Source organism: Trachinotus anak, unplaced genomic scaffold (assembly GCF_046630095.1).
Source record: "Trachinotus anak isolate AG129_WGS33_773 ecotype Australia unplaced genomic scaffold, CSIRO_AGI_Tana_v1 ptg000013l, whole genome shotgun sequence".
NCBI lineage: Eukaryota > Metazoa > Chordata > Actinopteri > Carangiformes > Carangidae > Trachinotus > Trachinotus anak.
The window spans coordinates 14,863,110-14,889,911 of record NW_027273864.1 but is presented as its reverse complement, the minus strand read 5'-3'; the positions used below and the strand labels follow the sequence as shown (position 1 = coordinate 14,889,911).

Here is a 26,802-nt window from a genome sequence, read left to right as displayed (position 1 = left end):
TTTTTGCTTCATAACTTCAGATTTAAAAAAAGAAATTACTAAAATACAAAGGATAATGCTTTTATTTTCTTCACTGCCAGCAAGTATATTTATTTTTATTATCCATCTACAATAAGGTCTACTCTGTGTACTAAAACAAGAAACGTGTACTAGTTGATTGCCTTCATGGTTTAAGATCTGTCGTAACAAAACATAGCAAAATGAAATTTATGTGCATATAATATATATATTTAAAAAAAATTAAATTATCTGAAAAACTTTCATATTACCCTGTGCTCATTAATACTGATTACAAATATTTTTTTTAAAGGACCTGCCCTGATGTCTTCTAATGTTCTAAAGGCAGATATTAATGTCTGGTGTGAATATTCATTATATACAAACATCAATATTTTTGAGCACAGGGGCATTTTAAGGTTAAAGGGCAAAACCTCATTGGCCAGTACATCTTTACTGTACATCTTACATTTCTTAACTTCTCTTGGCTGTCAGTATTTTGTCTCGTCTCTGCCCTGTGATGTGCACGCTCCACAGTGACGGCCAAGATTACAAAAGGAATGTACTCCTCTCTCTCAGAACTGCAAGAGTAAAACAAAAACAATGTATAAGCTACAAAAAAAATCAGAAACACAAATTAATAATGTAACATTAATAATATAACCATAATAAACTTTCAATATTAAAAACCTATTTTAGCTATAAGCAGTAAAGTTAACTGAACACAAACTGCAACAATATCAAAGTCTTGGTTACACTAATAAAAAAGAAAAACTAAAAAAACAAACCACTAATTCTGCAAATAAAAAATGTAGAAAGACAACCACTTACATTTTTGAGAAACTCTTCAGCAACAATACGAGCCCTGGCGTTGACAGACAGCTTCATTTCACTGATCTCCTTGTCAATTTCCTCCATGAAATGAATAACAAAGTCCACCAGTTTGTGTTTGTACATCTGTTCTGTGTGGAAGTTGGTGATGAGAAAACTGATGTCATAGCCCTGCAAAAAAAAAAAAATGGATAATAAGTTGAATGTTAAAGTTTCCGTCATCACATGTATCTGTTTCAGCTGAATACGATAAACTTTAAATAGCAGCAGCAACTGACACAAATACTTCAGCATTCGCACTGTTTGCAACAAATTATTTTCTAGGGCATTTCCTGGGTATTTTGTGATTTAAGGACCAAACATACACAGCAACATTTGTGGCTTCAAGATAATATAGCAACCATCATTGACTTTCGCTTGAAGTTTAAAAATAACACAGTTTTGTTTCTGCTGCCTCTGCTGCCTGGAATATTCAAGGGGCATTCAAGAGCTCTAGCCATTCCAGGTCATTCAGAGCATTTTAAAGCATAACACCGGCCTGTCCTTACCTCATCCCTCACTACATTATCTAGACTAAATTTGGAGTTTTATTAAATGTATCACTGTTCTTATAACAAAGTTATTTTCATTATGGTTCACGTTACATTTTAAAGAACAACTAAATGCTTACCAGGAAAATTTGCCCAATTCTATGTATGCAGTGTGTGTGAAAAGCCTGTAAATGTGGAGGACCTATTTTCAAAGCCCACTTACCTCCACTGGCTTCCGCCTCAGGATGAAGAAGTTTTCTGCTCTCATCATCATGAAACGCATGAATTTATGGCACAGAATCTTCTCGATCTCATCTGCCTGCAGCAGCAGATTGAGGTAAGTAGTGGTCAGGGTTGCTGACAGCCTACAATTCTCATCCTTACATTTACTAATTACCAATTACTGTGTAATCATCTGTTTAGAGCCTGACTGACCTGCTTGACAGCGATGCTGACTCTGACGGAGTTGATGGAGCCCTCAATCAGTACCTTCTCCTTGTCATTACGGCTGATGATCACAGGCTGGAGGAGCAGTTCTTTACTACTCCTGGAAGTGGGCAGAAACACACACAATTAATTTTAATTCAACTCTGATTTCATGTAGTGCTTGGTTGCTCCAAAGTGGCACTCAAAGCTAAGATGACAAACTCACCGCACTTCCACCTCTGGCTTGTTGTGCCTCTCCACTACTTGTGAGGAGAAATTTTCCAAGCAGAGGGCGGCCTGCAGAGTGGCACGCACTGCATTGAGATATGGGCGCAAAGTTGCCGTCTGAGGAAGGAAAGCGAGAAAGAGTAGATGAAAATCATTCCTCAAGGACAGTAAATCTGAATCTACGGGCAGGTGTAACCGAGACTGACTTGAGAAAAGTCCTGTGTATCAACAAGTTTTAAATACACACACTTCCCTGGTTTCAGTTAGCCTGAAAACATTGTATAAGGTCTTGTGCTGTCTTAAATCTCAACCTGGTTGTTTCTGTTGAGTTTGCACTTGACACAACTAGTAGTTAATCTTAATGAGCCTGGACTCCATGGTGCTAAGAAACTCAAACTGCACAGATTAAGCCACAACATCACACACAAGGTTTCACTCAATGTGTTTGTAATTGTGTAACTTTACTCAAAGTGCCTTACAAGTTGTAACGACATGCCTTAAAGCTAAGCCCTCTGAGAAGACAAATTACTAAAGCTCTTTAATGCATGTGCAAAGACAAATTTTCTTGATCACATTACATGTAATGCCTTGTTGGCTATGGACACCAGGGTGCAAATAGACTGGCCTGTACTACAAAGCAGGATTTGAGGTTAGCAAGGTAACTTCAGGTTGAATCGTGGGCTTTCATGGTTACGATGGTGGTTCACTTCTTACCATGTTAAATAACCATGGTAAATCATACTGAATTCCTAACCTGCTCCAGAGCAGTTTATCTTCAGAGTAGGGATGTCACGAGAACTGATACTTCGGTACCAAGTCGATGTCAAAACTCTGAAAATGTGACAGTACTTGTTTTTCTACAGGAGATGTGATTCTAACAGGACTGACAAGAGCAGAATAATAACACTACAAGTGGTCTAATCTAAAATCGAACTTGGAGAGAAGAAGAGGGCAGGCAGTTAACAATAACAACAACACATGGAATAACAGCATCAAGTGCAGGTGCGGTGACTTATGAAAAAGAAAAAGAAAAAAAACAGAACACCATGACTGGTGTATGGGGATATTTGTATTTGAATCCACAGGAACAAGTTACAGACGACAAAAGAGCCACTCTGCACTGATGCCAAAGGAGGAAACACCTCAAACTTATCTGCATATACCCACTTTGGCTTTAAAACAGAGCTAACAAATGCAGGGAGAGCTGATCACACTAAATAATACCTTCATTATAATTGAACAAAGATTCTTTAATCCCAACAGGATTCCTGACAGTGTTGATGCTTTTACACTCTTCTTCCATCACAGCAGCTCAGAAAAGGAAATATAAGCCACAAACTCTGATGTCTCTTATTAGAAAAACAATATCCTCACATTTCAGTCAGATTGACCTCACCAGTCATCAGCCAATTCTCTTCTCTCTCTGCTTTGGCAGCAGCAACAGCAGCATGACACGACTTTGTTCATCATCGGACAAAAAAGAATGAAAATACTCACTCAGTAAAAAAAACTTGATAATTTGTGTGCTTATTTACAGTACACCTATAGTCTAACTTTAAAGACAGGAAATTATTAACAACAAGAGCCTCTTTCACATGAACACGCTCGTAGGATAGGAAAACCTTGGTTTAACCAAGCCAACTGATAACCAGCTTTGTAGTGGGCCCACATTATGTTCAGTTAAGCCAGATAACGAAAGAGGTGTGCTGGGTATGTTGAACTTGACCCGTAGTGCAGGCCTCTGGGTGCTTGCATCTGGTCTGCTATATACACCTGGGTGTCAATAGCCACATAGGCAATCCACATTGGCTATTTGTAACCCAGCTACAAATATCATTGTTGGCTACTGACATCTGGCTGCAAATAACATCTGCCTTTGGAAAAGCTGCCATAACCCTGTTTATCCATCAGACATGTTTAAATTAAAAAAAAAAACACACCCACTATTCAATTTTTGACAACCAAATGTAGAGATGTTGTGTATTTATATACAATTTTTAATGAATGGTTAATTTTTTTTTAGTTCTCAAAGATTGATAGTGCCCTCACAAAGTAAGCATGACCGGTTCAGCAGACCCTACACTCTGACCTCACTATACACACCCAAAACCATGCATCACCGCCACACTACAACAGGAGGATGACAGGAAGCACTGACAGAACTGTAAAAAAAAAAAAAAAAAAAAAAAAAGTGTTGATCTGTGTAAACAAATCATGATTTACCAACGAGGATTTTTACAGCTGAGGAACAAAGCGGTGCTGTCAGAGTTAACCAGTACCTTTCCATTGTAGTTAACATTCTACGTTACTTAGCAACAAAGCTTTACCAAAGCGCAACAACCAACCTCGCACGTCACAATGGCAACATTCTATCAGGGATTCCATCGCGTTCTAAAACGCAGCCGAATTCTTCGAACTCGGATTTTTCTCTTAGCGAGGAAATTAGCGTTAGCCTGTTAGCTAACCGCCCGCTGAGCTACTTCAAATGAAACCCGTGGAAAAACACGAGCAGCGCCTCTCCAAAGGGAGGTGCTGCTGGTCGACGAGTGATAACATCGTCATATCAACACGGTTTGATATATGTGACTGTTAAACTCTCTCCGTTTGTGAGTTTTTGTCCAATTTCACTTACCATTTCTCTGTTTCAGGAGAGGCGGCTAAAGGCGGAAGCAGCTACACTTGTCAGGGCTTTTTCCGTTAACATACCGGAACAGCCTCTGCCCCCGAGCTGCCGCTGCTGTGGCGAGCAACGAGATGAAATACTAACACTACAAAGTATCAGTTTGCAACAAATGTTAAATATTACAATTCACGTAATCAGACTATAATGAAAGAAAATGCTGAACGTAGGCTCGCTTTTTTTCATTTGTAGAAACGTAACCACTCCACCGTAACTCACCTGACTGAGTGCAAGCAAAAGGTGAAATACTTTCAAAAGGAACCTGCTTCTCCTGCTTTGCTCATATTCAGTAGGTCAGGTCCTGTGTAAAAAATATTACAATGCTCTCATGGAATTTGTTTCATTTTCAAGTTTACATGATTATTCCAATACAGTCCTGGATGGGCTTTGACATTTATTTTTTGTTTTTTCTGAACGAGATGCTTTGAGGATGGGGCACTGTGTTACAATCATGGACTGTACATTTGAAGTAGAACCCAGCCCCTTTTCAAGAGTTCACATTTCTTATTCCCGTGTCCCAGAACATGCAGCACCCTCCCCTAAAGTTAGAGACCAGAGGAAGAACCTTAAAATGTGTGATGATATATAAAAAAAAATAAATAAACGGGGCTCTGACACTGTGAGGCCATAAAATGTTTGTGTAATTTCTTACACCAAAATGAATGTTTCAAATCTTAAACTTTACATCCAATTTAAAATCTGGGCGATACCTGTTCTGGGGGGTAAATGACAGACCTTCTGTAGATTTTGGGGTTAGCAAGGTAACTCATTTCCTCCAGTGGCTCAAAGTAATTTCAGCCATTAACCATCAGTGGCCTGACTGATTGATTTACAAACACGTCTATATTTCCAGAGTATATTTTTCTGCTGTATTGGTTCATCATTTGCACTCAATAGATCTTAATATGGGAGGTCCAATTAAAAAGAGTGATGCTGTTCCTGCATTCCACATTTTTATTGGTCACTCATGACATTTAATGGATGTTTCGATGCAATGCACAACTGCTGATGCTTCAGAATCAGTGCCCCTTGTATTGTCTATGAAGGAACCTGATTTGAGGATTCTCTCTGATTTCTAGCTTTAGGACATGCTTGCTGCATATTTCCAAATTAACCTTGCACACAGGAATAATGTGACATTTAAGACTTATATTCAGTCAAAATTGATTTATAATGAATGAACTGTATATTCATGAATGTTGTGTGATGGTAATTTGTAAGTAAGTTGAACTTAATGCACTGCTACTGTTGGTCTTTTACCTCACTTTACTTATCGCTGCAGTTTATGAACTTTAAACACTCATTCACTGGCAGCTGAGGTTTGTGGGTTTAGTCTCACTTGCAGCTGAAGTTTTTCCGGACTCTTGCTCCATGTTTGCTGGTTTATTCTGTTTATATCCATGAGAATTGCATCCATGTGTCATTTGATAAGAGAGCAGTCGTGTACTCTGATTCTATCCTGCATCTAAGGGAGGAGTCAGCATGGGGGAAAATAGCAGGAAACTGACAAAAAGCCATTCTGGCCCACTGCCAGAACTGGTCATGGGCTGAGTCTGGCACGTGTGGTGTAGTTCAGGTTTGTGTGTGGGTTGTCTGGGCAGATCTCTCCCCCCAGACTGAGGCTGACTCTTTACCAGAATGATATGAATAACAACTGTATAATAAAAGTAAACTGTGGAACAAACGCAGAAACTGCTCACCTGTGACACCCTTCAGCAGGTGTTCCTCAAATGGTCAAGCACAGTACACCAGTGGTCTACTGAGTGGTTAGCTCTCCACGGCTTTGGTCTGCAACAGGTCAGCTCTTGTCCAAGTCCAGGTGCATAGTGAGAAATCCATATGATGGCATTAGCCTACATTTCATATAGTGACGCGTGTGTGTATGAAGAAGACATCATGTCTATTATATTCATACTTTTCTCATTTTTGAATCATTTTAGTTCAGTTTATACTTGTGTAAAATTTGATTTATTTTTGTTAAGTATACAGACATATACAATGATAACTACAGCACATATACATGTATAAAGTGCATTAAGTTTCCTAGTATGGCAAGTCAAACTGTTGGCAGGCAAGTCAAAGTCTTTTCTGGAAAAGTTGTCTGGCAGTATTCACACATGTTGTGAGGACATGTGTTTTCATTTATTCTAGCTGATCTGACCTCTCATATTCAAAAGTCATGGCGCAGTGTCCAAAAGTTCAATTTGCCTCTTACTATAAATTACTGTGTGTATTACATATAAAACATGGAATAAGTGGACAGTAGAATGAGTGTGGATAGCATGTGAGTTTGCATCAACAAAATTCCCAACAAAAGTCCCAAAGGTGTGAGTGGTCCCTCCTTAACAACAGATTTAAAGAGCAGTGGTTGTCCTGGGGAGATGTCAAATCAGCCAAAATAAGTGAAAACTGCTGTGAGGGAGTACTTACCAAGGTCCAAACAATGCAGCTCACCCAAGCATGACACACAATTCCTAATGTTTCAAGTCTTGAAAACAGACAAATGCCAAGGAAAATAATTATATCTTACATTATGTAAGTGAGGAATAGTCTGGATGCACTGAGAAAATGTAAGAAGTTAACCACAGAAAACAGAAACTGAGACACGTACTGCGAAACCATTGATATATTCAAGAGTTTTTTTATTTGACATCCCAATTTTCTTTTACAACATCATTGGCATCGCAGTGATTTTTTTCTATAAGGAGAAGGAGTAATACCAGGGCAAAAAGTTGGATCTTATCTTTACATGGAAAGAGAGAACATCAATTTCAGTTCAATCCATCCGCCTTTTACCTTTACCATCTATACACTGTAATACACAATCCGTTAAAAATATTAAGTACTTAGCCAACCTGAGCTACAAGCAGATAGAGAGAACAGCAATAACAAAGACATGACAGAAGACAGGTGTATGCTGTGTTGGTGACACATATTGTAATTCCATAGCATTGAAAGATGTCTGATGAAGGACATAACACATACAGCAGTAATAGTAGCAGTACAAGTAATGTTACATAAAAGGCAAATATTAATATATTGAGAATTAATCCATGTTTTACACTGTGACTGCGTTATCAGCTTTTACTTAATGTCTACTTCGGAACATTTCTTCTGCATTGTGAGGCAGTTGTAAACCCATTAGCACACAACCATGAAGGGAAAAGGCAAAACATTCACCGTTTGACAGATTCTCAGGATATATTTGGCAGGGAAAACAAGCAAGGAGGTATAATTTGAAGCTTACCAAAAGGTGTGGTAGCTGATGTTGCCCAAAATCAGTCATCCCTCTATAACATTTAAAGGCAAAAACATAAAAAGAAAGTGCAAAAAAAACCAAAACAAGTATGTGTTTCAGATTGGCTTAAGAAATAACATCAGCCAATTAAAATATATATATTTATATATATAGTTCAACTCGATTAGTTCTTGACAGATAGGCAAATTGAAAGCAAACAGAAAACAGAAAGTGAAAATAGGATACTTGGGATGCTGACGTTAGCCAACGTCTTCTCACATTACAGAGCATCAGCCAGTCCATCTAGAGTTCCCAATTGCACTCTTTGAACAAGGCTCCATCTTGCCCCCTCAGTGTGAGAGTCAGGGGCAAACAGTGGGTGGGCAGGACAGGAGATCACTCACTATCAAGTCAGGGACTGTGAGGTCAGAAGAGGTCTCATTCTTCCCTAGTGTGATCTTTCGCCACTGGATTTGTCAGCATATAGTATGCTAGTGTATTAATTTGTGTACTAAGTGGGGGGAGGGATACATCCATGTGCAGCGTACTTTGTGAAGGGTTGTGTTGATGGAATGAACAGTGGTGTGAAGGAGGAAGACCAATAGGGAAGTCCTTTCCCTCGAGGTGCAGGTGATGTAATGGGTGACAGGATGGTTCAGAAAGCCAAGAGAGAAGATGGTCCAAGTTGTCCTTTAGCAGCTGCAGCTTTCTGCTGACGGTTTAGCTCTGTCATTCCTATCCAGTTTTATGGGCTCTGGGAATTCATTATACAACTCCACCTCTGTCTCCTGTGAGGCATCAAGAGAAAGAAAATAGTCAGCGCAGGAAAACATTCTGACAGAATTCATTATCATTATTTTACAAAAACTGCACTGAAATTTGACAATGACAAAACACACATCTCCACTCCCTTTCATTTTCATTTCAAGCAACTGTGACTCACCTGTTTGAGGGCGTTACGTGCAATTGTTTGGAATGCCTGTTCTACATTTATGGCTTCTTTGGCGCTGGTCTCAAAGTAGGGGATGTTGTTCTTACTCTGACACCAAGCCTGAGCCCTTTTGGTGGTTACCTGTGTGTATGAAGTGGAAAAGTTTCATCAGTATGATGAGCTTAAGTTTGTAAAGATGTGTTAAACAAAAATAAACTTTTTTTAAAAGCCTGGAATAGATCTTCATTGACCTTCATTGTTCTATGAAGGCATCATGTTGATTTGTTGGCTTCTGGTGAGATCAAACAACTTTATTAACAACAATATTTTTGAGCCATATTTCATTGGTGAGTGACAAACACACTCCTTTATTACCGTACATATTAAATATGAGCCTTGCAATTATTATTTATTTCACACAAATAACCTCTCCCCAGTTAAAAAGACTCTTGTTTTCACCAAGTGGTCTGCCATTCCTCTTACAGTAGTTTGAGCCCATGTGCACTTGCACTGAGGCACGTCTTTGAAGGCTACTTAACAACAGCAGCATAAGAGCAACAGTCAGGGCTTTGGCACACTGGATGTGTCGCGTGGTGGCTGCAGAATGTCTTATTTTCCATTTTGACAGCCATTTTCATTTTAGAGAAACACTAGACAGAGAAAAGACTGACGTCATATTGAAATCATACCAGCAATATTACACAAAACGGACACCCTCCACTATAGTTTTCTATGTCTAGGCTAAATCTGAATAAGACACTAATATTTTTTTTTAACCATTTTAGCAGCTGTATGTTGAGAGAGTGGTATTTTACTGACATTTTCTGTCAAAAATAATACAGAAATGACTTAAAAATGAAGAGAAATCCAAGTATATACACAGATAGAGCTGGCGGTAGCAACGACATAGCAGACACGCAGCCAGTGTGAATATACACATGTGTTTTTCTGCAGCATATCAGCTACGGCAGCCACAATGCACACACCAAGCATCCATTGTGACCCTTGCATCATAGTACTACTGTGCAGAGCCAGAAGAGCACTCACAGCACAGCCCCAAAACCATCAATGTAGCTGAAACACATCCACAGGAACTGGGTCTTAGGGTCTAGGGGTTCTGACATTTGGACACTATGAAATGCAGGATGGGTAATGATTTTAAATTGGTTTATCATGGAGGTATTATCCATTCATACCAACCTGTCTATTTTCCAAGTCAATCTTGTTGCCTAGCACCACAAAGGGGAAGTTCTCAGGATCTCGGGGGCTGGCCTGGATCAGAAACTCATCCCTCCAGCTGTCAAGTGTCTTGAAGGTATTGGGTGCGGTCACGTCAAACACCAGCACACAGCAGTCTGCTCCACGGTAAAACGCAACACCCAAGGACTGGAACCTCTCCTGGCCAGCTGTGTCCCAGATCTAGGCAACCAAAAGGAAACAAATAGTTTAGTAAAGGGACAGGATTACAGAGGAGAGAAAAAGACCACTACAAATATAAAAAGGATCTAAAAAAAAAAACAAAAAACAAAAACAGGAAATTCTAAATGACACTGTGCTTTAAATGCTTGAATGATTTACAATTTAATTCCCCCTCATAAGATGAAGGCCTTCTAGTTGTAACTGTGTCCCACCTGCATTGTAACGAGTCGGTCGTCCACCATCACCTCCTTGGTCAGGAAGTCTGCTCCTATTGTAGCTTTGTACTGGTTACTAAACTTCTTGTTCACATACTGGTTCATTAGGGATGTCTTTCCAACACTGAGCAAGAGGAGAACAGACAACAGTGTAACAGATACCGTAGATGGTAGAACAGGAGCAAAAAAAAAACTGCTACTAATGATAGCTAGTATGAAATAGGCATTGTTTAAATGACTTACATTCATTTAGAACTGGGTGATATATGGGTGTAATCATGACCATATTTACAATTTGTACCAGATCCTACATCTTGAGTAAGTCAGATGGCAAATGTGATATCAGAAGAACCAATTGCAACCAAGAGGGATCAGACACGGATTAAAATCTGATTGCTCAAACCATCTCCCAAGTCTTTAGTAAGTTTTTTAGTAGGCAGTCTGTGGAGGAGAAGCCACTTACAGGGTCTTCACTCCTGTGACAAAGACAACTTTCGAAATAACAAGATTATCTATAATTATTCCTGTCACAAATAAAAGGGACAAGAGCGCAACATTTCCAGCTAAATCACTCTGATCTCTGATCAGTGCAACACTGAATGATCTGTGAGGGTGATGGCACAGATCTTTATAAGTGAGGAAGAGAGGTATGTGAGTGCCTGTAGAGACTAGCAAAATACTTCTTCCCTGGTCTCACTGGTAGTCCATCAGTGTATAAGCTGCCATTCTTCTGAATTTTCTGGCAGTTACCAGACAATGTCAAGTGCATTTTCACAGCAAGCCAAGTCAGATGGAAACAAATTTATAATGTGGCAAACAAAGATGTGGGTGTGGTTTTTATCTGAATATAAGATACTTGAATTGACAAGTGTAAATAGGGCACAATACTATAAGAAATGACTGAATACTGTCTGGTATCTTGTTATTGTAGTTTCATATGATACTGTGACTGAATGTTCATTTTTCCTTGGCTGATTTATTGTATATAGTAAAACTTAATTTTGACTGTTTTAGCTGAACAGGTAATGTTTCCACCTGCTTGGCCATTATATTTATATAAACCCTGAGCTAGCTATTGCTCAGAAGATAGCACTTAATGTAGGAAACAAACAACAGCCACAGACAAAACATTGTCACATTATCAGTAGAGGTAATTATTTAAGAAATATTAGATTTTTCCACTATCACCCAGCTCTAATATCTATTATCACAATGTGTATTAGCATCCCTAAAATAATATGTGCAGAACTGATTTTAACAATTACTTTTCATAGACAACCCAGAGCAGTACTGAGCATGAAAATAATGGCAGTGATTAAGTCTTGTTAGGTCTGCAGACAAGAAGCACAGATGAAAAAGAGCAGGTCTGCATTAGTGAAGAGCAGAGGATTCACTCTGCCTGGAGACAGCTTATGGCACAGTAATAACTCCTGCCAACAAGGAAATAACAGTATTAGACGCTGATTAAAAAAAAGATTCAGCTCTAAACTGGCATTTGGGTTTATTTCTCACCAAATGATTTTATAGTATAACTAACTAATGATAGGTTTTAGGATTTGATGTGAAATATGCCAAGTTGCGACTCACCCAGAATCTCCCAGGATGATGACTTTCAACAGCACTTTCTTCCTGGATGTCATTTTTCCACAGCTGCAGAAAGACACACAGCAAAACATTTACAGAGTTCAACATACAGAGGTTACTCAACGATACCTTCCTAACATACTCATTACAAGTCACAACCTAATCACCAGTTTTCTATTGTTGAGAGTCAATAAAATCAATACAAAAGTAAATCTGTTTCTGTGCAAACAAGGCCATTGGAAAACATTAGTCTACAAATTGGTGTGTAGAGTTTCATGCCCATGGACCAATCAGGTTTGAAGACCATTCATTCCAGTCATGTGCTTTCTAAGCTGTTGGGCAAATCACGAGGAACACATCATTCTTTCTCTTTCCCTCTTACACACCACAGGAAGTTACCTCCTAGAAGACTGACTGCTCCAAATCAAGTGACACTTCTGACATATTCTGCTCATATCGCTGTCACTGAGGAGACAACCTACTACAGCATGTGCTGATCTCTGTACACTATCAAACATAACAATAACCAGTATTTACAACAGCAAACACAACATGGATTGAGGGACACAGTACATGTGTATTTATTTAAAGCCCTATTGTTTGTATCTTCATATGCACATGTCATTTTATCACAGGTGTCATTTTTTAATCAATAAACATCTGGAACTGTACTAAAGTGAACACATGATGTAATGCCTTCAAACGTAATTATTAAAAACTTTAATTTCCAAGATTGGTGCACAAATTGGTCATTTTCATGTTCAAAAATGGCCCAAATTCTGGTGTTCCCAACAAAGCAACAATATACATACTGTCTGAATGTTTTGGGTCAATCAGTCAGAGATGAATGACGTTACTTTCAGCAAAGACTGTAGTTCTTCATTCTGAAATCTACGTAATTTCTGTACGCTCGAAAGCAGTGGTGAGCAATGAAGTGCATAATTTCCTTTAAGTATTGGCAAAATTAAATAAGCAAGATCTGAGATATTGCAAAACAGACAAATGAGTGAGCAAGTCATGTATAGCCCCCTTTGAATTTTAGAAATGCCAGGAAGAAAGAATTAGATAAATTATATCAGTGTTTGATGTTAAAATCAGTTGTTCTAAGATGTTATGTATGACAGGTCAATCACTGTGATCTTAATGATGCTGGAACAAAGCAAAGAATTTGCTAGGGTACTGTCCTAATCATTGGTGTCTGAGACATGGAACATGATAGAGACTGCTCTTTAGTCACCCTATTATTATTCATTTCACCTTCAATCTATTTAAAGTACTCTTCCTGCCTTCCAAGATTTCATCACAGAAGATAAAAACATTATGACGTTTCATGGCAGAAACTCATATTACAAAATAAACTGTAGGACACTAAAATACAAGCGTTCCGGTCTTGAGGGCTTATCTATAACCGTTATCCACACGCAAATAAGCTGAATAGACTAAAATAAACCTTGATTTCATAACAGGCTGCTTTATCTCTTGTCACACATTTGTCTTATCTGTGCCAAGCAAACACTCCAGCACATTGCTATTGACAAGAAGAAGCCTATTGTAGGTGTGCATACCTTTAGTGAGAATGGCAGCAGGAGCAGGTGTCTGATGAGAATATGATGCATTGTTTCCTCACAACAGTGAAAACAATCTGAACTGTGACTTAGGCCAATTACATATTTGGTTGTGTACTAGGGCTGAAACTCACATTTTTTTTCATTATTGTTTAAGCTTCCGTTTTCTCTTTTTTAATATTAGATGATTAACTGTTTTGTTATATAATAAAATGTCAAAAAGTTGTGAAAATGCCATTTAATATTTTCTAGACTCAAAAGTGATGTTTTAAAATGTATTGTTTTGTCCAAGACTCAAAGATGTTCCGTTTGCATGGACCAGCAAATGTTGGCATTTTTGATTAAAAAATGACAGAAACAATTATTTAATAATTTTATAGCAGAAATAGTCAGTTTTCTGTCGATTGATTAATTAACTAATCATAGCAGCTCTAGTATGTACAGTATATAGTATATAGAAAAGATATAGGAAGATGTATTTGTGACTGTGATATTCTACGCAGTTTGATCACAAACATGTCTTTAATCACCAGAGCTGTAACTTCCACATATTTTTTGTAAAGCAAGATAACCTGTCACACAACGGTTTAACAGAAAACTTGACCACTTCCTATCAGCACGTCACAAGTCAAAGTACATGACACACAAAGCATAAAAGACATGTAAAACATGCTAATCCACCAGGTTTTTAGTGTAATCCAATTAGCGAACATAAACAATTTGTGCATTGTTTTTCCAAGACACAAAGATGAAAAACTAAAAATTCAACAGACACACTGTATCATGGGCACAAGTAAATCCAAATTCTAAAACTAAGCCTATAAAATACAAACACTTCATTTCCCATAAGGAGCTGGAAAAGTACACTTGCATTCCTTCTAACTGGAACAAACACAGCACTCCAGTGACTACAATACTGTGAAGCACAGACTAGCTGACAGAAGGATGAACAACAGCACATCACTGAAGTTGAGGCATGCTGAGACCACAGTCACATGATTACAGAACAAACTCAGATCAGATCTAAAACCTTTGACAAATAGCAGAACATTGGCCACTGATTCCTGAATTTAGGTTATGGTCTCTGAAAGGAGGTTCAGTCTGACATCAGGTGGATCTGACCACCTAATTTTATTTCATTAAAACATCAACATTAGTTGGCAAATTTTACTGATATTAATATTAGCACTTTGTGACAAACTGAAAACAGATTGAGAAAAACCTGTATATCTGCAAGTTAGTGGAAATCTGTGCTGGTATTGTACTTAGACAATATCAATTACTATTACATATATGTGAAACAATTTTTGGTGTCTGGATGAATATATTTACTTGTATTCTGCATTCAGAAATGGGTGCTGCTGATTAAAGCTGCAAATGTGCCATGGGTGGTTAATGTGGTCAATGTCATGCAGTTCGCAACAGCTAAAATTATTGCGCAAGTATTTATTACACCATTGCACATAAGAATATTTTTTTTAAATCAGATTTTTTTAACAGCAGTGCTGCAGAAAGAACTGGTATTAAAAAGTGTTTTTGCTCCTGAGATTGTGTCAATTGTCAACTCTGTCTGGCTCCTGATAGTGTTACATATCTTATGTATCTGAGCTTGCTGCATAATTGCTCTGCCTGACGACCTCAAAGTGCGACAAATTGAAATTATTGAAGTAACTCACAAAGCAAAACAATTGTTGCATTCTTAGTTGCCATCATCATATCAGCCACCAAAAGATTCTTGAAGTTAATCAGTGTAATCCTGAGAATTTAAATATTTTTAAGCCACATTCTTTCATTTAAATTTTGTTTTGATGTTTTATTCATAGTTGCCAGTGTCCTATCTCAATTCACTATTTAAGAATCAAAAGGGATGACTGGGCAAGTATCTTTACTAACTATAAATTAGGCATTGTGAAGACAGCAATGTTTGATTTTCTACAGAGGTAACTGCCCATCACTCTACAAGCTAGTATTAGAATCTAACTCTTCATGGATTCATGTTGAGAAATGTGTGTTAAAACCGTCATGTGCTGGACTTAAGTAAAAGCCCCAACACATTTTCCCCTCTATCTGAAAATCACTGGCACAAACAGCTGGAATTCACAGATCACATCTGATATATCTTGTGCGTGTATGCTAACAGACACAAACAAACTTGGAACTAAATATAGATTTGGAAAGCTGAATGTTTCTCAATACTCTGTCCATCTCCACAAGTCATAAAGTTAAGCCATCTTCATGTTTCCTGGTTAACCCCTTCCCATGTGATAAACAGATGCTCCACTGGCCAAAAAGAGTCAATTCAGCACACCGATAACATTGAAATAATCACACATAAGACCACTAACTACAGTTTCTACTATGTGTGATATAATGTGCAGCCAAATATTTCTATAAATCCATACTGTGAAAAAAAGGTTTCTCCCCTTACAGTTATATACTCAGTACTGCATTTTAACCACTGATATTGTATTTCAGGACAGTATCGAATAGAAAGACTGATCTTTTGGACAGAAATGTTGATTTCCACATGAGCCTACACACACATCGAGATGTTCAGTTGTGAACAATGAAGTGCTCCAGTTACTGCAGAACAAGCTGGAAGGTACACTGTGCAACATAAAATGAGACACAGCTGTCTATGCTTCAAGGTTAACTGTGGGGGAAAAAAATCAGGCATGTTAACTATGTTAACAAGTTGTACTTAAAATCTATATTTAAAGAATTAACCCATTTATGCCACCTTGTGGGGTATGAGTAAACCTCAAATTAGAGCTTATCCAAACCACCAGGCAGGTACTTAAGAGTTAAACTTTAGTGTCAAGTAACCTGAGATGAGTTGTTTGCTTGGTATGAATAGTTGTCAAATACTGCCATTAGTCATTAAAGACAAAATCCCTGAGTGGGGGACATAGCTCAGCGTTTGTACTCTGCGTCTGCAATGTACAAAGTGTTGTTTTCAAAACCACAGAGGCAAAAAGAAATAAAGAGCTATATGACAATGTCAGTAAACATTTACACATGAACGACAAGAAATACTGGACTTTTATGTTCGGATGGCAACAGATTTCTGGTTACTTTTAATCCTAGCAAGCTTGCTGGTACAAGTAGAAGGCGTTTTGGCCATTTCATATCATTAAATCAAGTACCTTTGATCAAACAGACAAAGTGAACGACGTGTCCCTGCGTGACCGGTGAGTCACAATCGAAACGAAAACTATTTCACACAGAAAAACACAACACAAGTCCCGTCTGCCTGGCAACACTACGACAGCGATATGCATGTCTCTGACACAGACTGTTGGCAGAAGAGATATGTCAAAGTCGACACTTGCCAACATCCAGACATGTTACTAAATCCCACCTTTGGATATGTCTAATCCAAAACTGGTGGTTTTCAGGTGAACGGCAGAGTGTGCCCCGCACCCCTACTTCTAAGTGTATGAACGCCAGATAAAAACTAAAGTATTTAGAGAAATCAATAATCCCTCTGTCAACATTTGACAGAGGGGAGGAAGCACCTTTTTTTTTTTACGATTCTTTGTTCGACCGACCGACCTCGTCTCCCCAGTTCTCCTTCCTAGTTGGAGTGGACCCAGAGGAGCCACAGGCCGGCCTTGTTTTTGCCATCCAGCTTCTCGAAAAAACACTGCACCACCATTAACGTTTGGTGTTGCAGCATTAGCGTTAATAGGACGCTGAGCGCACTGACGAGGGAGCAAATATCACATGTACGAACAGACTGTTGTCGTCTCAAAAACTTACTTTTCAGCTTGTAACACAGCGGAGCGGAGACTTGTTGACGGTGTCGGACCAGGCTGCGAGCTGACTAGCTGTTGTTTTGTTCAGAGCAGTTAGCGTCAGAGGCTAACTAGGCGTTACGTTAGCTAGCTAGCTAGCTCGCTGGCACTCAACTCGTTAGCTAGCGTTAATGTGGCAATGCCTCGTTTCAAATTCTTATAAAAATGAGTTGCCCTTTGCGTTAACACTAACAAAACCCGTGTCGTAAATTGGCGAGGCAGATTGTCCACAACCGGTGTGTATATTTGGCACTTTTCTGAAGGCTTGCCTGCCAGCGAGCTAACTACCTGCTACCCCAGCTTCTGTCTTCCCCTTTCACTTCCTCCTCCAAAACAACGCCTGCGTCCTACGTCAGACGCAGCTAATTAATGATCCCAGCCCACCTATCACACCTTTCTGCTATATTTATCATATACATAATATTCTGCATTGTTTCTGAGGGAGCATTGGCAGGTTTGGTCTATAGCCAAGTTCAGCCTTTGAAAACAGATAAACGTTCAGTTCAGACATACAGCACTGTGCCAGAGGTTTGGGCACTACAAGTAAAACATAGGAAGCTTTCAAAATAATGGCAAAAATAGTTTTTTGCTTATTAATTAACTTCCAACAAAATGCAATAAACAGAAAATACTAGATGAATCAATATTCAGTGTGACCACCCTTTAAAGCAACAGCAGTGCTTCTTCCAAACACTTCCAAACAGTTTTTTTCAAAGTATGTGGCAGGTAAGTTGTTGAAAAACCAACCAGCTCTTGTGGATTTAGGCTGTGGCAGTGTGCTGTGGCTCTTCATGTGACCCCAGACTGACTCCATGATGTTGAAATCAGGGCCCTGTGGGGACCAGCCCATCTGTTGCAGGCCTCCTTGTTCTTCTTGTCTCTGAAGATCTTTATGACTCTGGCTGTGTGTTTGGGGTCATTGTCATGTTGCAGACTGAATTTGGAACCAATAACCGATAGTACTATATTGTGCCATGGAGAGGAATCTAAAACTCTTAAGTGTGTAAGACTTTGCACAGTATTGTTTATCATCAATTATCATCTTAAGTTTACAAAGCATTGATAAACAGTTCAGTTTTGTTTGGTCCTTGCACCTGTTGATGCTAAATGGGTACTCCAGCGATTAAGTATTGCACTTGCACACTGGCGTCTCACAAGAATTGTTAAAAATTGAAGCAGCAATGGCTGAGAGATCCTGACTTTTAGTCTCCAGTTTGGTCAAAGAGTTTGCGAAACACATTTTCTGTCCCAACTTTTAAGCCTCATGTCCAAATTGAGATAACCCTGACGACATCACCAGGGTAATTTTCTCAGACTTTGGAAAGCTTGCATGTGATTTTCATCATTAGATGGGGATTGTTAGAGTAATAGGAGTAGTTTCACAAGTTCAGGATTTATATTAGACAAAGTCCACTGGACAACATGAGATGTTTTGGCTGTGTCAGACAAGTTTCCATTTATTGGTAGTGCTGTAATGGAGGCTTGTACTCATTTGCTTCAAATGAGTCATATTACGCCAAATTATGTGAAATAATTCTACAAAACCGCATAGCACCAAACCGCTCTGATGTTCTTGCAGAAATGCATTGTAACACTGTTTCAGTCTTTCTGACCATCACTCTGTAGCATTGGTGGATGTAGGCTACATCACTAACACCCTTAAAAGTAAGAAATTATCTATTGATCTAGAAAACCTTGCTAGAACTTGGAAATCCAAAAAATAATCCTTTTGTGTCTCCTGCTTCACTCCCCCAACTAATTAGTGATGTTTTTCATCTTTATGTCATTAAAACATGCTAGAAATGGGATGTGTCAGTGTGGTTGATTGGAGTGAATCACTGACAAAAGGGAGAGCTGTGATGATCCACCACTAGAGGACACTGTCATCTTATTTTTAATGGATTAACCAAGTGACGTGGCGGCTCCAGACTTCAACCTGCATTCATGTTTTGTATCTTTGTAGAGCGAGGCAGCAATCTCTGCTGAGAAAGCATAAAGGTCAAAGATAGATGACTGATCGACTTCTGTACTTGAATGACTGTCTTTGTCCCCTGAACACAGGATTTCTGAAACATGGTAAGATGGGAATGCAGATCAGCCTTTACACCCTCTACATAACTCTACTATAACAAGTTGTCAATACAAATGAGCTGAGAGAGGGTGAAAAAAGCAATCTCCTCTTAATCCCTTGCAGTTCCAAAAAGTCAAAGATTTAGTCTGTATTTGCTCACCTCACCTTCTCTGTGTGTGTGTGTGTGTGTGTGTGTGTGTGTGAGAGTGTGTGTGAGAGTGTGTGTGTGTGTGTGTGAGAGTGTCTTTTTGTCCACATGGATGGATTAAAATGTTCATACTCAAGACCACATTTGGTGATAATGCTTCACATCAGTTCCCTTCTGTGGTTCACTTTTGCATCAGTCTCTGGTGTTGACTGCTTCCCTTACAATCCACCTGTCAGTCTGAAATGAGGGGAATAAGGTGAAAATGACGAGAGGAAAGGTGATGATATTGAGAATGCTGATCAGGCAGACTCTGTTTCTCAAATCAAAGGATTATCTATTCTGATAATACCAACTGACACAAACACACATGAAAGGAAACCACCAAGAGGCCAGAAGCAGCTCATCATAATCCACATGAAATACCGGGAAAAGCTTTGACAATTAATTAACACACCAACACACACACGGTAAATAAAATTATGAAACATGCAGAGAGGAGTGTGAATGTGTGTGTGTGTGTGTGTGTGTGTGTGCACGCATTTGTGCTCTGCTCTAATGAAAATACATTTGTTGTTTGTCCTTTCAAAATGTAACTTTTAAATTGATATCAAGCTTTAAATTGAAACAAGATTGTGGTACTGATGTAATGTAATCTGTTTATATGGCATTATATGATTTAAAAGAAGATAAAAATAGTGTTATTGCAAAAATATCCATGTTGACCCACAGGTAAGAACTACACACACGGATCTTATAAAAATATGATATCTGGTGAGACACACAAAATGAAATGAGTTTCCAACTGTCACCACTGCTTCTCAACTTCTGTCAAGTAATAAAATCTTTGTGCCTTGAACTCATAGAATTGAATTTATCTGTGCTATAAATTGGAATAAATAGTAACTTTGAGTTACATAAAGAAAATGCCATTGTTATAAATAATTTAAAGGACCTTGTACTATCTTTTGAATTATTTTTTATTATGTTACATACATTTATTTTATAAAATATGTTTTTTAATGATATTTTTAAGGTGTCTTTTAAACATTTGGCCATAGATGACTGTAGCATTTTCTGCTGATCAGTCAGTATCCTGAAGAGGAAGCTGATATGAATAAAAGAAAACAAATGAAAAATGTTAAAAGGAGAAATTCATAATGGTAATATCTGTAGAAATCACATTGTTTACCACATTCTTGATGTTATTCTGATAAGTATGTACCAAGATAACGGTATACAAAATGTAGTAACATAAAATTAGGATGCCATTTCTTCTTCAAAATGTTCATCCAAAATCACAAACTCCTTCATTTTTACAGAACATAGCTGAGTTGCTATGGGCTCAGCAGAAAACCATTTATATGAGGTTATTTCTTCTGAATGAGCCTAACCCTCATCTTGGTTTAGTTCTGCTCTGTGTTGATGTGTAAGTGTGTCTTTGTGTCTACATGTGTGTTTGTCCTCCTCGTTATTGGGAGTGTGCCTCTGCAGAGTCCTGATGAGTGGGATGACTCTGGTGTTTATAGAGGAATTCCTGCTTTCTCAAACCTATTCAATGTTGAGTCTTTATGGCGTCTTTGGAACTCAGTTTGTAAACACAAACACTGCAGTACAAAAGGACACAAGTGTGAAAATAGTACACAGCAGAGAGGGAGCCACATACTTTAGGCATCTGCTGCATTTTCACCTCGACAAACATTGTCACGTATGCACTTTGATGGGTGAAAGCATAAGGTGTTCAATGTCTGTCCAGAATGAGTGCATGTTGCTTGAGAAGAATTAAAACAAAACTGCGATATTAACATGAGACAGGTACAGCCACAGGGCAGGTGAAGAGCTTCACAATAATGTTACACATGTGCACGTGTGTTCAAGACGTAGTGGGATTTCTGTCCACGTTCTGGGTGCATGTGTGTGCGTGTAAATGTGCAGCTCTGTGTGTGGCTGTGTGGGAGTCCAAGAGAGAGAGAATGAGATGAGTTAAAGAGATGGACAGATTGTGTGTGTGTGTGTGTGTGTGTGTGTGTGTGTGTGTGTGTGTGCATCAGGGGGTGGGTGCATTAGTCCATGTCAGACAGCAAAGAGTGCCGCAGTTATCTAGGAATCTGAGCCAAAGCAACCTCACTAACAGAGAGAGAGCAGGAGAACGAGGAGGACGAGGAGTGAGGAAAAAAGGAAAGAAGAGGAGGATGAAGCACAGAGAGTAGGAAACAAGGACAACAATAGAAGCATCTAGACAAAAAGGTCAGCAAACACTTTCCGCCTGAAAAGGCACTTACTGAGATTTAAAAAAAAAAAAAAAAAACGGCTAACAGCAAAAGGACAAACAACTTACAGCTTGGAGGAAGGAGGCTGGACCACTGCTCAAGAGTTTAAAACAAAGTTTAGGACAAGCCTGCATTTTCCCATGATTCCTTTCAGCTCTCTCAGCATGCTTCCTCTGCTGTCACTGTATGTGGGAGCACTGCTGTCCTTAGATGCATCCCCAGCCTGCACACAACCTCCCTGCAGGGACAGTCTGGTGGCTGCACCCATCCCACCCGGCACAGGAGCAGGAGTGGGTACCGGGGCCTGTGAAGGTCAGACTGGGACAACAGCCTGCAGGATGGGGGTTGCACTTCCAGCCATCTCAGACACTCCTCGGAGGGTGGAGCACAGGCAAGATTTCCCCCAGGTTCAGCCTAAGGTAAGTGACATCACTTACAGTGTAATGGGAAGTCAGGTGCTTTACTTTTCACAATGAGATTTATTTTTTTCTAACTTACAAATCTCATCTACAACATCATTCTACGAAAAGCCAGATAATGCAACTGTTACTCAGATGTTTCTCAGCCAAGTAACAGTGAAATGGCTCAGACACATCATGCAGCAGAGCTGACCCTCTGTTCATTCACGTGTGCCAACCACAACTGAGCAGTGTACTATCAGGCACAGGCCAGCAGGTCTTTTCTCAGGGGACAGTGAGCACACTAAACTTGGCACCACCTCACAGCCATGGAGCAATGACAGTCAGCAATCAAAGAAGGGATAAAATCAGGCCTGCTTTAAAAATGTCCTCGTCATATGGTTGTGCTGAGCTCATGCAGCAACAGGTGTGTGAGGGACATGATTACAATGGCTGATGTAAGTGTAAGAGACAGACTGAGACTGACACAAATTGTGCCACTCAGCTGTGAACCTTTGAGATTTCATCTTCCAAACTAAAGGATGCATGTTCATGCACATGCACAGCTTCATTTCCTTCGCTTAAAAACACAGCACTATTTCACTCAACCCACATTTACAGATACAAAATTTCCCTGAAGAATAAATAGGATTTGGCAGTGTTTGATCATGACCATTGTTTAACGCAATCTCTTCAAGGAGCACCTGTTGGCATTGTCTTTGCAGACTGGAGGTGTCAAAGAACGTCTAGTTCAGCTGCAGCACTGCATGCACTCTCTCCAGGAAACAGGAGGCCCCTGGAATCATGGGGGCCAGGAGAGCAACTCTCTAGGGGCCATCCTGGCACTAATGGCAGCTGTGCTGACAGAGTGTGACCTCCACTGTCACAGCCAGGCCCTTGGAGCAATGGCCAAACGACTTGGTGAGTAGTACACATTAATATCCCCCACCTCTGCAACACACAGACAAACATGCACAGACACACACACCACACACACACACACACACACACACACACACACACACACACACAAATGCCAGTGCAGTCACTCCCCCACACATAGTAAACAGAACCTCAATGAGGCCTGCTAAGTGTCGGTCATAGGTGAGTGCATAGGAATTTAACTGCACAGGATGAGAAGAGCTCTGTGTACACACACTCACAGACACACATATGTACTGTATGGCTGATGTCAGGAAGCTCTAAAGAGTTATCATACAGACTGGAACCCCTCTGTGCAGTAAATAAAGACAAAGCTTCTGTTTTCAGACCCAGTGTGATGTGTTTCACTGACAACATAATCTTTCTCTGGGTTTGACAGAGAGTGCAGCTGTGGGAAGAGAGGGGGAGAAGGACCTGCTGCTTTTCCTGAAGAGCATCACACAATACCCACCCACAGGTAAGGGGAAGAGGAGTGATCACATGATACAGTTGTTATTAATTATTAAGTTGAATAAAATTGTACTGTGTGTGGTTCTCAGTCGCCCCCTTGGAGAGGTTACATCCTCAGGACTGTGCAGAGATTTACAGGCTTGGCATCAAAGAGAATGGAATTTACACTATCCAGCCTGACCTGCACCGGCCAGCACTTGAGGTATTTCAGATTCACCACACTCATAAAACACACAGACTGACTCCCACCCTTCTCTGCTTCTTTTAGAGATGTGTATGCTATCTGTGGATCTGTAAAATCTAGGCTTTATGATATCAAAGTCTTTGTTGTGGCTCAGGCTAAATGTGACATGGAGACGGCCGGCGGTGGTTGGACGGTGATCCAGAATCGGCAGGATGGTTTGCTGGACTTTAACAGGACATGGCAAGAATACCGGGAGGGCTTTGGAAGTCCACAGGGAGAGCACTGGCTGGGGAACGCAGCACTGTACGCCCTCACCTCTTCTGGCCAACACCAACTCCGAATCGAGCTGGAGGACTGGCACCAACAGAAACGCCATGCTACCTACAGCAATTTCAAAGTAGCTTCAGAGGCACAGAGGTGGAACACACTGCACAAATACACACTTTCTGCACTAGTTAGATGGGTGGACCATTCACTAGAAAATTAATGACTAAATAAGCAACAATTAAAGTTTAGAAATTGGGACTGTGTGGTTGAAGTTTTTTATCTGTTTTCAGGGGCTTTAAACTAAAATAGGCAGGTCTGGAAGGTCACTTAAGCAAATGAAAAATCACTCTTCTACCCTGAAGCCCCTGAAGCTCATCTGTTGCATTCATATAGTAGTAAGATACTGTGCTTCAACGTATCAGCATCCATTCGGTAAAATGGAGACTGTCTTTTGTTTTAGACAGTTGTGTGTAGGTTGTGTGTGTCCACTTGGTTCCCTGCCACACACATGAAGACTTGGATGTTCCACACAACCCTCACATACTGTCAAATGTAATTTCTCTTTTCTTCCAGATTTCGTCTGACAGCCCGTGAGTACTCTGGAGATGCGGGCAATGCCTTGAGCTACAGCAAACGTTACAACCACGATGGCAGATCCTTCAGCACTGCTGACCGAGACCATGACCGCTATGCAGCTGGAAACTGTGGTCACTACTATGGTGCAGGCTGGTGGTTTGATGCCTGCCTGGCAGCTAACCTGAATGGACAATACTACCGTGGGCGCTACAGTGGGGTGACCAATGGTATCTACTGGGGGACATGGTACATCCTGACAGACGGCCGAACTGGAGAACGCTACTCCTTCAAGAGGGTGGAGATGAAGACAAGACCCAGGAACTTTGTGGGGACATCCTAAAGCTAATGATGACAATTCTCAATGGAAAATATACCAATTACAGCAACTTACTGTAATAATCATGCCAGTCATAGATGAGAAACAAATGTTAGATAGAGATGTTCCGATACCATTTTTCTACCGATACGATACCCGACCTTGTGTATTGGCCGATTCTGAGTACCGATCCGATATCATCGCGTTAAAAAAAAAATGTAATAGCTGTGTACTACGGTATGGGTGTGATTTGATTGCTCTCATGGTTTTCATTGTTGTTGTTGTGGCTCAGGTTAAATCCTTTGTAGAACAGATCCTTGCAATAGAATCTTTATTATTTAATTTGTCTGTCAGCCATAAAACAATATGAATCTTGAAATAAATAATTCTTCCTACATTAGTTGTCCTAACACAAAATTAAAGCCTTGCATACTGTACACGTTGCTTTTATACTGGTGGACTGTTCCAGTGTAACATATTGCCACATTGCTGACATTTTGCTAATGGCCAACATGACACTATAGAGTGCTTTTCACCACTCTACAACAGTAGTTGCCAGCGGCTGCACAGTGTAACTTCCTGTTTTAACTGTTTTAGAGCAGCAAAGAACCATTGATTTCAAGGAAAACTGCTGTTTTATCCAGGTGTGAAAGTACGAGGTGTATTAATAAATTATGTGGTATGTATCAGACTGGTGCATAGACGTACACAGCCAACACATATTTTATTTGGTACCGGAACAACTCTAATGTTGGTGTTTAAGTTACTGTGTGGACATCACTGTTTAGAGCAGCTTTCATGTCTCTTATCAGCTACATGTGGATGGCAGCTAATAGATTAAAATAATAATAATAATAATAACAATAATGTTTTAATATTCACACTATTCTGTTTGAGCTACCCTCCGTATTACATTATATTTTAGTTCATTATGGGGCTACTCTTGCAAAAAAAAAAAAAACCCCCTCCATAACAGTGACACAAAGGAATGGATACTGTTTGTAATAGTAGCTGTTGTTTTGCATTTCCAGAATCTTTATTGCACATTAAAGAATAACCTCCTGTGGTAATTGAATTAATAACTAGGATGCCTGGCAAGGCATACCTACATACACACACTGCTTACACATAAAGGATAGAGGGGAGAGAGAGGGAGGGAGAGGAACAGATAGAGAGTTAAAATACTTTTACATCTACCCAGAAACCTTTGTGTTTTGCTTCCAACTGTATTAATATAAATCCAAACTCAAAGCTCACAGTTTGACAGTAAACAGAGAAAGACCCAGTTTTGGAGAAGCCAGTTTTCTCACTTCACCTTACTTAAACTTTCCCATGAGCAAGCCTGACACACTGATGCTGACCGTTGGGAGGTTTATTCTGTCGTCATACTCCAAAACCACCCTCCGCCCACCACTATCAAGTCAAACACACACTCGGACAAAAACACACACTCAGCCTCAAGTGCATTTTCATGTTGGCGTCAGGCGGGCGGCTCCCTCTGGCTGTGCTTCACAAAGGCTTTTCTCGGAGTTTAGAGATGGTGTGAGGGTGCTGAGTTTGGCCGTGCACAAGTGAAATTTGTCCGTGTGTGTGTGTGTGAGGATGCCCAGTGAGGGAGAGTGTGTGTGTGAAAACGGCTACACCTATTTTTGCAGTCTTCATAATGAGCTGTCAGTCTGTCCAACAAGTAGTGTGTCTAATATTAGCAGGTGAGGGGGCTCAGCAGGCTCTGATCTAAACAC

At 39.8% G+C, this 26,802-nt stretch overlaps 3 protein-coding genes across 3 annotated transcripts; 1 reads left to right on the top strand and 2 right to left on the bottom strand.

Moving 5' to 3' along the window:
* Positions 1 to 44: 44 nt before the first annotated feature.
* On the bottom strand, positions 45 to 4,782 carry arpc4 (actin related protein 2/3 complex, subunit 4). Its single transcript, XM_071495629.1, has 6 exons — positions 4,645 to 4,782; positions 2,011 to 2,129; positions 1,794 to 1,905; positions 1,582 to 1,677; positions 829 to 999; positions 45 to 578 (listed from the first exon to the last, which is right to left on the bottom strand). Exons 1-6 carry the CDS (start codon positions 4,645 to 4,647, stop codon positions 573 to 575), a joined length of 507 nt encoding a protein of 168 aa, XP_071351730.1. The 5' UTR covers positions 4,648 to 4,782; the 3' UTR covers positions 45 to 572.
* A 2,535-nt stretch (positions 4,783 to 7,317) lies between these two features.
* Positions 7,318 to 17,766, bottom strand: LOC139631394 (ras-related protein rab7-like). The gene is made up of 6 exons (XM_071495628.1): positions 17,407 to 17,766; positions 12,083 to 12,145; positions 10,493 to 10,619; positions 10,062 to 10,280; positions 8,874 to 9,002; positions 7,318 to 8,718 (listed from the first exon to the last, which is right to left on the bottom strand). Exons 2-6 carry the CDS (start codon positions 12,133 to 12,135, stop codon positions 8,623 to 8,625), a joined length of 624 nt encoding a protein of 207 aa, XP_071351729.1. The 5' UTR covers positions 12,136 to 12,145; positions 17,407 to 17,766; the 3' UTR covers positions 7,318 to 8,622.
* A 4,007-nt stretch (positions 17,767 to 21,773) lies between these two features.
* On the top strand, positions 21,774 to 26,542 carry LOC139630768 (fibrinogen-like protein 1). Its single transcript, XM_071494461.1, has 6 exons — positions 21,774 to 22,346; positions 23,051 to 23,246; positions 23,647 to 23,724; positions 23,807 to 23,919; positions 24,056 to 24,318; positions 24,742 to 26,542. The coding sequence occupies exons 1-6, from the start codon at positions 22,068 to 22,070 to the stop codon at positions 25,082 to 25,084; spliced, it is 1,272 nt and encodes a 423-aa protein (XP_071350562.1). The 5' UTR covers positions 21,774 to 22,067; the 3' UTR covers positions 25,085 to 26,542.
* Positions 26,543 to 26,802: the final 260 nt, after the last annotated feature.